The sequence below is a fragment of the Anopheles merus genome, chromosome 2L (assembly GCF_017562075.2).
Source record: "Anopheles merus strain MAF chromosome 2L, AmerM5.1, whole genome shotgun sequence".
In the NCBI taxonomy this organism is placed as follows: Eukaryota; Metazoa; Arthropoda; class Insecta; order Diptera; family Culicidae; genus Anopheles; species Anopheles merus.
Genome location: NC_054083.1, coordinates 53,496,192 through 53,508,401, shown reverse-complemented (window position 1 = coordinate 53,508,401; position 12,210 = coordinate 53,496,192). Strand labels below are relative to the sequence as shown.

Below are 12,210 nucleotides of genomic sequence, written 5' to 3'. Positions count from 1 at the left end.
CGAAACCCCGCGAAACGGGCCGGGGACCGGAAGCTGTTTGAGATGTTGATTTTTAAAACTCCCATTCGTTCCCGTAGAACGACCTTTTGCCGCGTTCGCTTTTGCCCTGCTGATTCGACCGAAATCGAGCCCAATCGATCGCACGGAGACACTTGACCAAATCAGGTTTCACAAGGCGCAACAGAGGAGGCGCACCCGAAGCATGGGGCACAGGGGCGACGACGGTCACCCGTGAAACGAACGGGGAGGATAAAACAAACGGCAAAGTAGACAGCAAAAACGGAGGAGTGTGCAAATAGATACAGTGCGGTCGGTTTTTTTTTAAGGAAGAGAAGCACAAAAACAACACAAGCGGCTGAACTGAAGCAGCCAAACGACAACCGCGTCTTCGTCTAAAGGGTCAGTAGCACTGCTTCTTTCGACATCGAACCCTGCGCGCCAGGTGATTGCATTAAACACATACAGCAGACAGCCGCGTTAGCAGAACGGGATCAACAGTTGAAAAGGGCTACACAGCCTGACGACGCCGAAAACGGGAAAGGATCAACTTGTGACTCATCCGCACAGGTTGCCGAACTACGTGGAACTTGGAACGGTCCAAGAGAACATTGCTTTGAAACACCTTTTTTTCTTGGCACCATACAAACTAATTCACACAACCTACCAGAACCAAACGTACCGATTGATTTATTCACATTCACCACAGTTTCGCTAATTCAACGCGATGACTTCAACTGCTGGACGTGCCGAATGTTTTGAACTAAGTTAGCGTTGTGCGTTTACGCAAAAGCCGAACAGCGACCTCCCGGTTTCGATGTTCACTTCGAGAGGTGAAAGAGAGAACTGAAGTTTATGCTGAGAGACATCGTCCGCCTATGCGAAGCGTTTTCTATGCTTGGTAGGGGAGTTCAGACGAGATGGAAAAACGTAGAGTTTTAATGAAAAGTGAAACGGTCTTACGTGAAATAGGATAGGCTTATTCCTAAGTAGGAGCCTGTTTTTACACGGAATTTATTTTTACTTTAAGATTTACCATTGGTTTATGAAGAAAACAGGCTTTTTTGTCTGCTCTCTCATAATATTCATTCAGCTGACAACCCCTGTAGCAGTCAACATCAACGCACAAAACAAGTAGGGGAGAAATAGAGAGCAAGACATGTGTGCTGAAGGTAGCTGTACACGTGATATTTAGCATTATTAAACAATAAAATGCTCTCAATGAAATACAGAGAATTATCAAAAAAAAAACTGTAAATGATATCAATTCATATTCCAATTAAGCATAATTAAAATAAATGCGTGTATCCCTACCCCACGCCATGTGATACGTAATGCCTGCCCATGAGCATTAGGCGTTATGCGTTACCGTTAGTCGTTAGCGTTGCGTTAGGCAATATGCGCTACCGTCACTGCGTTACATTTACGAGATGGAAACTACTGGCGCCATCTCTTAGTCAAACTGCGCACTAATGCAACGCACAAACGCTTCTTCAAATTTGTTGTTGAATTCAAACGCCACCTTTAAAGCAAAGAGAAAAAGAAAAACAGCTGCACAAATAAAGTGTGTATTTTCAATTCTCTGCTAAGTGGAGTGCTCAATCCAAATGCACCATCAAATCAACAACCAACTCTATACCTCTGGGTCATTGTATTCTGACACATTTACCCCCGCAAACTGTCGTCATCATAACGCAGAGGAATAACATTGCAACTCCTCTGACAATCGTTCCACAAAACGACGCACAACAATTATCGCACAATTCATTAAGCTTCAAGAAATGCAAACATTTTTGGCACTGAGACTCCTTCTTTCTCCGCCGAGCAGTACAGCACACGGTACGCTTCCGACTGCAGCAGGTTGCGGCGACTGCACTGGCTCCGCGTTATCGATCGCTGAATGCATCCCCACCGCTGGATGCTTTTTATTTACAATCGTTCTCTCTGCCCTGCCTGGAACGAATCCGCGACCTCCGTCATCGTCATTTTCATCATCATCATCATCATCATTGCCATACTTTGGTGTTCGTGATCGGTCGTGAAATGTGAGGATGAGCTGTCTCAACCAGCAGGACGTGGAAGGGGAGAACGAGGTTTTGCAGCGAGGGTTCGTATTTTTACAAATACCAAAACATAGGGAGCAAGAAGATTGCCTCCATCACAAGAATCAATCAGTTGCAGTTTGCTTCGCCAATTCAGCGCAGGTGCACAGACTTCGAACCGGCCTTTGGAGGCTCTTGGTTGCGTTCTTTCCCGGACGGCTCCAAGGATCAAAGGGGTTTAGCGCTTCATCGATCTCCAGACCAGTTGATCGTCAATATAAGTGCTAATAGGTTATCGCTAAATACTCGTGAGGAACCAAGAAGAGAAAGGGAGAGGGAGCGAGAGAGATTCAATTATCCAACAAGCGCCATCTCTACTGGCCTGGGAAATGTGACTGAGAAGTATTTGTCACGCTCTGACACTCGATCGCTTGCGTGTATGGTGGTAGTAGATCGACCTAAACTAGTTCCCTATAGTGCCCGTAGTACAGTAGTGGTGTGTATTATCAGCGCCTTCGCTGACCGGTGCATGCCTCTGTGTGTTCTGATCGGACTGTTCCCCGGTTCCCTTCTCGGCGCACCGGTGTGTATGCGTGAGCGTTTCGTTCTTTTTGTGCGGGTGATCGCTGGTGTTAGTCGCGAGCGCGCGTCGCCCATCCCGTCCGTCCGTCATCTGCTCGGTTGCCGTCCGGAGAAAGCAACGCGTTATCATTCCGTGTGCTTCCATCTCAGCAGTCGCTTCCCCGGGGAAGCTGTGAAGCTCTGTGAAGGTGCCGTCCTCTAACCAAAGGTAAGCCACCACGATCACCATCATCGCTCGCAGGAGAAGAAGCAGCTCAGCCGCTTGCAAGCTGCCCGGTGTTCCGCGCGTTGTGTGGTTGTGCAGACTTTTCTTTTTAATAAACGCCCCGGCAGGCGATAAACTCTGAACTTTCGCTGCCCGCACGCGGTCTTTGATAGTGGCCCGGGAATGCATTTTTCGTCTTGCCGCCTGTGAAGTGATCGGGCCACAGAGAGATGGCTTGAAAATCAAAAAACGAAGCAAACCATTTCAAGCGAAGCAAAAAATCCATCCTCATGACCCTCGGTAGCGATTAGGTCACTTTTGGCGGTGGATTATTATTTTTTTACAGCCCGGCCAATTTGTAGAACAAAGATTTAGGGAGCCATGCTGCCGCCGCTTCTAGCTGTGCTTCGTTTTGCTGGTGGTAGTGTGCCTTATAGAAGGGCGGAGAAGGCTGTAGTAGTAGTGATGGTGGTAGTGGTAGTGGAAGCTTTCATCGGCAACATACTATTAGACACTAGATTACGGCGATGGCGCTCTCTTCCCCGCACTTACACGCACACTTCCTCAGACCGCTTGCGACCAACGCTTGGGAGAACTCTAACCTCACTTATCATCACAAATCCTCCACCGCAGATTCGATCGATACGAGCAGCGGGCAGCAGCAGCCACCACTCGATTGTACCTTTGGAACTGACCACTGAGTCAGGGTGTGACCAGCAGCCTCAGCAGTAGCAACAACAACAACAACAGCAAGAACAACCTATCAGCCATGGGAAAGACCGCGGCAATCAGTACAGTCGATGAACAGGTAAGGCGCAGGCACAAGCACACTGGGCAAGGGGTGAAAACACACACACACACACACTCGCTCAGTTTCTATTCGTAGTTCCGCCGGTAGACATGTTTTGATGAAGCATTCCTGATAACGTTTTCTCGGCGTTTCGCCCCCCCCCCACTCTTTTTGCTCATGCCGGTGTCTATTTTGCATGTTCTGTAGGAGATTGCCGAGGCACGCGGCACCACCGTCCCGGACATGCTGTACGATGTGGTGGCCCGTGTAGCGACGACCTCCATTGGCCAGTTTGTGTACAAGCGGGTTGATAATTTGCTGTGGACGATGGAAAAAACGGCTCGCTGGTCGCTACCGCAACCTTCCCCGGTTGGCGGGGCTGTGTCGTCAAAGAAATCGTCTCCGGAAGCGGATGAGGACATTGGAAGTAACATTTCGGGACCACCGCTGATACGACCGCTGCCCTGGTTACTCTTCCTTCCGGCACTGATCGTACTGCGCATGGTGCGTAGTACGCTTTCGCTCGGTGCCCGCTTCATTGGCCGCGGTCCCGTGCTGCCCTCGAGCATGGTGGGCTTTCTGCAGAACAAACGGCGGAAGCTGCGCGCGCTCAAGTACCGCGGACAGCGGCTGCAGCGAATCGCCAAGGTCGAGCAGGAAGCGGACCCCAAACAGGTGACCTGGCTGCAGCGGATCATTCTGCCGCTGAGGATGGTAATCTGCACGCGCCCGTACCGTACGATCGACACAAACTCCGACGTTGCGCACGCCGTCATCTTCCGCAAGGATCGGCCGGCTTCCTCCGCTGGACAGAAGCGGGTGGAATCGAAGAAACGCAACCTCAACCAGCGCGAGGCGGAAAGTGAGGAAGAGGAGTGTAGCGATGAATATTCCTTCGAGGATGCGGGCTGCAAGGAGCTGCTGGATAAGTACGCCAACGAGGAGGATTCAAGCTTCAATGTAAGTGTGATGGGGGGGGGGGAGATTTTCATGGAAGTTTCCAATTATATTACAATTAAATTCCCTTGAGCAGGTAGACAATGCTTCGTCGAGCAGTTCCGACTGCTCCCTGTCCGATGCCGATCCTTCGCCCAAGAAGCCTACGCTGGAGACGTCACTGGAGCAGAAGGAGCAATCCCAGCCAAAACAAAACGGAGCACACCAACCTCCAGCCAAACCAGACACTCTGAAGCGTTCGTCGAGCGAAAACAAGAACGGCGTTGATTCACAATCCTCCGCCTCGAAGACGTCGTCTGCTCCGAAAACCATCAACGCTGCCAATCGATCCAAATCGGCCGCCGACTTGGGTAAGCTACCACACTACCATCATCTTCCCTTGCCAAACATTACTTTACATATTTGCATCCCATTTTCCCTTTACTTTGGCACAGAAAACGGCAGCAACACCCAGTCCTCGAACGGTACAACAACCGGACCGGATGGTAAGAATGGTTCCGCCCCGAACACTACCACCACCCCTTCCAAGAGCATCCCGAACCTGTCCAGCTCGCCGGAAAACAATGAGAACAAACCGATCAATCAGAACGTCCCCGGAGGTCCGGCCGCATCCATTGCTGCTGCTGCGTCGCAGATCAAATCACCCTCGCCAACGGTTCTGAAATCATCGACGGCCAAGCAGTCCCCCAACATGGGCGAAGTTCGCAACAACTTCCAGCAGCAAAAGCAACCGAGCCAAAAGCAGCTGGCAACGTCGGGATCGGCCGCTAATCAGCAACCGTCCCAGCAGACGGTACAGCAGCAACAGCAACAACAACAACAGCAACAACAGTACGTTAGTAATGGAGCGAAATCTCGCAACAAAAAGGGACCTACTCAGTCGATTGCTTAGAAGCAAAACAACCGAAGATGATAAAGCTCACTTCCGTACCGTTTGCAGGGACACCCGTACCTGTACGCCCGCTTCCGCTTCCGCTGGTTCGCTAGCTGCGTTATGGTTTTGTAATATGTAATTTGTGTTTGTTTATGTTATGAATACTGTTTAAACTATGGGTCTGTTTTCTTCCTTTTTTGTGCTTTTTTTTAAACCGTAGTGTGAATCGCTGGCAGCGATCGTTAATAAATTTTGCCCACGTGCGTCTTGTTTGATGTTCTACACACGTAACCGGGAGTTTCTTTTCCATGTCTCGGCGGCTCATAACACCTCGCTAGTGATCCCGTATACGAGCCACCGCAATAGAAAGTATAGAGAAACCATACACAGGTATTGCACCGGTTAAACACAACAACGGTTTTGATAAGAATAGCTACGAAATACGGGAAGGAAGGGGGACAGTTGCTGTCATGTGTTGTTAGCGACAAAGAAACATTTCCCTCGGCGGGGCAGCTGTGTGAGTGAGTGACACATCCCCATTGCGCATGAAAACTAGCTCCACCAGCTGCGGAGAGAAACTCATTGCCAACATAGCTCGGGGGTTCGGTGTAGCTTCCCGTGTACCGCTGAGCGCACAGTTCGTTTGTCAACTTCAGCGCTACAACATTGTCTCGGGGTGATGGTGCATCCGTTCAGTTGCATGCTAGAGTGCATGTACTGCAGTGCTTTCGGTGAACAGTGAACAACATGTTGGGTGTAATGTTATCACCCGAAGGATACACCATAAGTACCATCCTTACTGTGTCAGTGATAATTGACTGCTTTTAGTTGCAGGGAATAACCATTTGCACACCCTTTTTCCATTCGGAGCCTTCTCAAGCCTTCTGACTGACGAGTGTTCCTGGTTCGGTGTTTGTGATGGGTGTTGTGTCCGGTGCTCCCGTTCGCGTGTGTTGTGCTAAACCACTCACTGCGCTTGACGCACCGCCACCGCCACCGTCCGCGTGCTGCTTGCCGTCGGCAATCAACAATTTTATCAATGAAAAATGTGTTTAAGGAGAACTACTACGATAGTAATGCGGCGGAGCTCAAGGAAAGCCACAACAAAGGCTCATTATGGCCTCGGGTTGCGGTGTTCGATATATACAACATCGTGGATGAATAATTGCATCTTTATTCGTTGCATTTCAAATCCACAAAAAAGATACTCCTTTTTAAGGTACACAACAGTACACCGCACTCCCTCATGCACGTACCGGAACATTCTCCGTAGTTTTGTAATCGCTGCAATTATTCGCCACCGTTGCTCTCATGAGTCGGTTGCACTTGACTGTGCATGCTTTTATGTGCAAGAAGATTGCAGATGCATTCGACACGCCGCAGGGCATTTACTTCCACCGAGAGATAGAAACTCTGCCCCTTTCCACAGCTACTGCATATGTTCAAACGCGCCATGTAACTCACCAGTAACGCTAGTAACGGTTGCCGACGCAGCAGCGGGATGAGAAACGCAATGGGGCTTTTTTGCCCGCATAGTTTCGTACCAGAGCTAGTTTGCATGACTTGTTGGCATCCTACCCTTGCCTTCGCTCACCTTATCAACCCTACTGCTTCTCCTCCTCCTCCTGGTGCGATTCAGTGTGCCATTGTGTGAGTGAGTAACGGCGCACGCGTTTCCAACGTGGTCGTTGAAACATCGCGAAATCGTTCTCTCTCTCACAGGCTCTGTGGTCTTTCTGCTTCCCCTCTATCTGCTTCTTCGGAAGAGCATAGCAAAACCAAAACATGGCCCACGACGGAAGCTCAGTGTACGGGAAGGCTTTGTTTATTTTTTTTTCCTTCCAATCCCAATGCTGTTGCTCCCGCGCGCCCTCGCCCACCAATGCGTGCGCCGGGAATCGCACACAAGCTAGGCGGCTGTCAATCGAGCGGTTCTCCCCTCTCGGGTTCCCAAAACAAAACCCGTTCGGAGAGCCGAGAAGTTCTGCGCCAGCCGTGAGATCCCCAAACAGAGAGCGTTCTCCTTCAGTTGAGATCTACACCGGGAACCAGTCGGAACGCGTAAAGTGCGCGTCCGCGGTCGGATCCACACACTCGGGACGGCATCCAAATCAACCCCGGAGGAGCTGTCAAAAAGCTGTGTTTGTGCGACAGCAAAACCCTGCCGAAAGATCAAATATTCCGCTAGAATTAGGAGGTTTGTTCTGAGTTTCAAGTGCTTTCCCCGTTTTGTTTGCCATTCACCAACAGCACGCGTATTTGCGTTGTGTCATTGTGCGCTGGTCAAAGTGTGCGTTTTTTTATGTTGCTCGGTGAGAATCTTCAAGAAGCAGATTCAAGCCTACTGGGGCTGGTACGTCTTCAGAATACACCACTCGCAGCCGCACTACCACTCCCGAGTCATTTCTTTCTCAACAGTGCCTCAACAGTGCAACCACAGCAGCCACACAGCGTGGAGTGGGGTTGAGGTTTTTGCTGCTCTTGTTTTGCTGCCCACCCGGCTTGACCCTGTTGGGTCGATGCTAACAATTCCCACAACAGCCGCCCCTCGAGTGTACTGTATATGGTCGACGAATGCGAAGTTGGTGGTTTGTGGAAAGTTCTGCGGTCAGAGTAGGCGAGTGAGTGATTTTTCTTCTGCAAAACATCCGCTACACCCGTGAAGAAGTTGGGCAGCCGCGCTCGCTCTGTGTGTCTGAGTGTGCAAGATATGTTCAATAATTCTACGTTTTTGCGAAAGGCCATCTGCAATACTTGGTGAGATCAAACGTAACCAACAACCGTGTAGGCCTACGGAGTGAAAGAAAATTGGTGTCGCTGAAAAAACGGGGAACCCGTGTGTAATCAATGGAGCCCTTTTTCGGGGCCCGTAGAAGTCGCACCCCTCAATTAGTCTGCTGTCCGTGTCCGTGCTGTGATGTGAAATAGAGTGAACGAGTACGAGAGAGAGTGCGAGAGCAGGCGTTATTGTTCGTGAGTGCGTGAGTGATGCTTGCGTGACAACGTACCACGCGGTATCCACAGTGCCATCGTTATCGTTCGTCCGTGTAAGGGGCGTGTAAGGATACGGACGGAGGCCCCACCATTCATTAAAGGAAAGGGTACCCTTTGACCCATTAATTTAGTGCGTGTGTGCGTGCGTTGATATGCCTACCCCGGTGGGGCAATCTGTCCCTTGTCCTTACGAAAGTAGTGATTTCTTCATAAGTGTGTGCTTTCTTGTTACAGGCTCTGAACAAATCAGTGTCGCCGGTGAGTGAAGTGTGTTATTTGTTGCATTACAAAAGTGAAGATGATGAAGCCAATGGAGAGGGGATTAACCATCCGAAGTAGTCGGCGGGAGGCTAATCAGCTTAAGTGAGCATTAATGTATTCTTCACCAACAATAGTACCAAGGTAAGAAAGTAAACCAATCCTACCGCACAAGTACAACAGCCCACACTACGAATGAAATCAGAATTCCGGAACAAAAACACACCGCAAAAAAAGCTCCTCACATATCCTGCGGTGCAAAGGACGTCTTGCTGCACTGTCGTCGTCGTCGTGTTGATGCGAAATTAATTGGAATTCACTGGTCTGCCCACCGGCTCCGGCCGCGGTTCGGTGTCTTCGGTCTCGCGGGAAACCCCAAGCCAAAAACCACCGGAACCACACGAAGAGACTTCCCCGCCACGGGTTCCGCGTTCTGCTTCCGCCACGGTGGCGGCTCCCGTTTATTTGCTGTGTAAGGTTGACAAAATAATTACTTTCCACTCCTCCCAGCCATGACTCCATGAGCACTCCCCCCTTCTGCAGCACCGCACCGAGAAGTCGGAGGAGAGAGCATGGATCCTTTTCTGGCGCCACCGAGGTGCCAGCTGGTCATAAAATTGCGAAAATAGCAGTGCGCGTGGCGTGCATATTCCCCGAGGGGGCACCACCGTCCGTTACGGAGCGAATGTTTTGGAATATTCAGGCCCCCCCGTGTGTGGCGTCGTGTGTTTGCTGTGGCAGACGTGTAATGCTGTTGAATATTTCCCCCCTCTCATTCGTAGGGTTTGTGCCCACGAGGGCCCAGCTTTAATGTGTGTTCGTGTCGACAGGTGAATTCATGCGATACACGAGAACGAAAACCAAAGCTTCCAACAGATTCACTTGAGACACGCGCGCACGCTCCAGCAGCGTCCTCTAGTGAGAATGCGTGACTAACGTGCGAATCCCTCGGGGCCCCGACTGGCTTGTCTACGATTGGCATATGGTCCAGTGCACGCTCATTTAGGGAAAAAAGGTCTTCAAACGCACACATGCACGCACGCAGCCTGACATGCAAAGAAAAAACGGCGATCTACCGGCACTCATTTTCTTTCCCTTCTCCGCCACGGGTAGCCATGGAAAACCTCCAAATCGCACACAACCTAAAATGGTCGCATAATTAATCAGCAAAACATTGATTTTTGGTACACCTCCCATCGTTCTCCCCTTGGCGGCGTTTCAAGGACTGGACGTTGGAGAAGCTTGTTGTTTTTTTGTTTGTGTGTTCGTTCCTCCCAACTCGTGTCGTTTATACACGATGGTTGATCGTTCTGGAGCGGAGCGCGGCTGCTTGTTTTCGTCTCCCCAACTCGCCCCGCCTTTGTTCACATTGCATTCGACCAGTGGAAGAGCCACACATCGCATGTTGGACGCCGTTTATGCTGCCCGTGGCTCGTGTTGTGAATTTTTCCACACGATTTTATTTTCGTGTTTTGTTCTTCTCGGTTTTTGTACACCATAATTATCTTTCCGGCACCACAGCACCACCCACCCAACACAAGATTTCGATTTTTATGTTTCATGTTTTTGTTCCCTCGTTTTTTGGCTCGACTCGGCTGCAAAAATCGAGAGCGACAATGAGTTTTTCGACAACCGTATTCAGCACGGCACAACCAGCAGACGCTTTTATTTTTGGCCGTTTGATTGTGTACCAGTGTACCAGGAAAGCAATGATTAGCAATTGGATTCAAATTGCAATTAACGCCTATTACGGGGAATGATTATCGATAGTATGGAAATTGTCTTGAAAGCGAACGGAGACAAGAGAATGGAATTTGAGAAAGTTTTCTTATAAATCACTTTGCAGCGAAATGTCACGTACCAGATGCTAATGCTGCACAGTGCGGACATGGGTACTTCTTGCCCCCCTTTGCAAACCCTTCTCAATGGCTCTGATTCAATCAATTGAAGAACGACACGCATAAATGATCTTTTGCCCCCATTCTATTGTACACTCACAGGAAATGCTTCCTTTTTAATCACTTTGAACCTCTTTACAAATCATTCTCTGTCGCAGTCGCTTCTTGGAATCGACCCGTCGTTAGAGTCCCATCGTTGTCACACTTAACTAACGAGCATCACGTATCACACACACAGCCACCACACCACGGAGAGACCGCACAACGCGCGAACATTTTTCTTTTCCACTCCGCATACACTTCCGCCGCATGTTCTCGTCGGTTTGCGTTTTACATGTGTGTACCTACCGATAATGCTTCATTTCACACAACTACTGCCACCTGCCAAGCAAGGCGGAAGAAGCATCAGCTGACGTACGTGAAGCGATTCTTTGATTGGGCCAGCATTTGCTTTAATATACATGCCCATCTCTCGGTTTCATTTCATCGGCTTCACAAAACGATATCGATGTTCATGATGATAATGATGATGCTGATGACGATGGACGAGATGTGCGGCAATGATGCTGACGATGAAATATCATCCGTCTCAGTGTGATCCGATCTGAGGGCCGAGAGAAAGCGGCTCCCCGTTGCTTCGACCGGATAAACACACATCCTTTCCTGATGCCCTCGTTGTTACTAACTCGATTTATGATTCGATTTGTTGGAACGAGGCACTTTCCCATCCCAATGGCACTGTGTTGCGAAGGTTCTGTATCGTTTCACTCACGAGCTACGTCCTTGCACAGGACTCGTGTTCATCGTGTGAGACGCAAGAGCGGAGGGAAATAGACAGAACGGCGGCGGCGGCTCGCTTGCCATTTGGACCATTTACAGGATTTGATCTTTTTATCTCTTTTAAATGTGCTTTTCTCATTTATTTTCCCTTCGTTGGTAGCACGGTGCTCGATGGGAAGATTGAAGTGGACAATAGCTGTTGATGATCCGGCTCGCGCCGTGCAGCACAAATCGCGATTAATGTCAACCGATTTGTTGCCGTTTTGGGGAGCAAATTCAAACGCCCCATGGTCTCGGTGAGTCTCAGTGTGCCTAGGGAGGTTTGGTGTGGGTGTACTGCGAAGGGTGCACACTGGTGGAAGAGTACCAACACCGACAACGGGGCCTCCCATAGAACGTTAAGTTTTCAATTTACAATTCAAATTACCGCCCGAGCAGCAGCAGTCGTGGCAACGAAAGTAAACGCGCTGCTTGCGCAGGCAATAAGTACTCGTGAAGCAAATAAAACGAACAACAATCATGCTGCTGCTAGACTCTGGCACGAATCTGTTTCGTCCTTACAGTTGTCGCCGCCATGTCCCCGGGCTATTTTTCACTGCAAGAGCGGATGGTACGCGCACCAGAGGCTAGAGTGTCTATGTTCGGTCGTCTGACGGTGGGTTCGCTTGACTGCGAGATGTCACCGAGAGTTACTCGCTCTCACCGTACCGTCTGGTCGTCTCGCATGTACTTCATTGGCTTGCTCACCACTGCAGAGACACGTGGTCCGCAGTCTACGCGAGTGGTGTTCGGTTAAATGTCGTCTAAAAATTAAAATTCGTTCTTTTATTCCA

The 12,210-nt window shown here is 49.8% G+C and overlaps 2 protein-coding genes across 15 annotated transcripts in view; both read left to right on the top strand.

Annotated features, from left to right (window-relative positions):
- Positions 1–2,149: 2,149 nt before the first annotated feature.
- Positions 2,150–5,758, top strand: LOC121594422 (histone-lysine N-methyltransferase, H3 lysine-79 specific). Its single transcript, XM_041917653.1, has 5 exons — positions 2,150–2,829; positions 3,460–3,634; positions 3,824–4,576; positions 4,650–4,923; positions 5,008–5,758. The coding sequence occupies exons 2-5, from the start codon at positions 3,596–3,598 to the stop codon at positions 5,463–5,465; spliced, it is 1,524 nt and encodes a 507-aa protein (XP_041773587.1). The 5' UTR covers positions 2,150–2,829; positions 3,460–3,595; the 3' UTR covers positions 5,466–5,758.
- Positions 5,759–6,087: 329 nt separating this feature from the next.
- Positions 6,088–12,210, top strand: part of LOC121594414 (multiple C2 and transmembrane domain-containing protein) — a 29,149-nt gene continuing 23,026 nt past the window's right edge. For 4 of the 14 annotated variants that reach the window (XR_006004969.1, XM_041917633.1, XM_041917632.1 and 1 more), the window contains exons 1-2: positions 8,075–8,420; positions 8,676–8,843. The gene's annotated coding sequence lies outside the window, so the exon portion shown is untranslated. The other 10 variants (XM_041917631.1, XM_041917626.1, XM_041917623.1 and 7 more) reach the window with 10 other exon arrangements.

What these genes read in the sequence shown, in the direction of transcription:
- LOC121594422 (XM_041917653.1), top strand. Translation starts at nt 3,596, where the DNA reads ATGGGAAAGACCGCGGCAATCAGTACAGTCGATGAACAG. An exon ending in AGGAGGATTCAAGCTTCAAT is followed by an intron (nt 4,577 to 4,649) that starts GTAAGTGTGATG and finishes TCCCTTGAGCAG; the next exon opens with GTAGACAATGCTTCGTCGAG. An exon ending in CAAATCGGCCGCCGACTTGG is followed by an intron (nt 4,924 to 5,007) that starts GTAAGCTACCAC and finishes ACTTTGGCACAG; the next exon opens with AAAACGGCAGCAACACCCAG.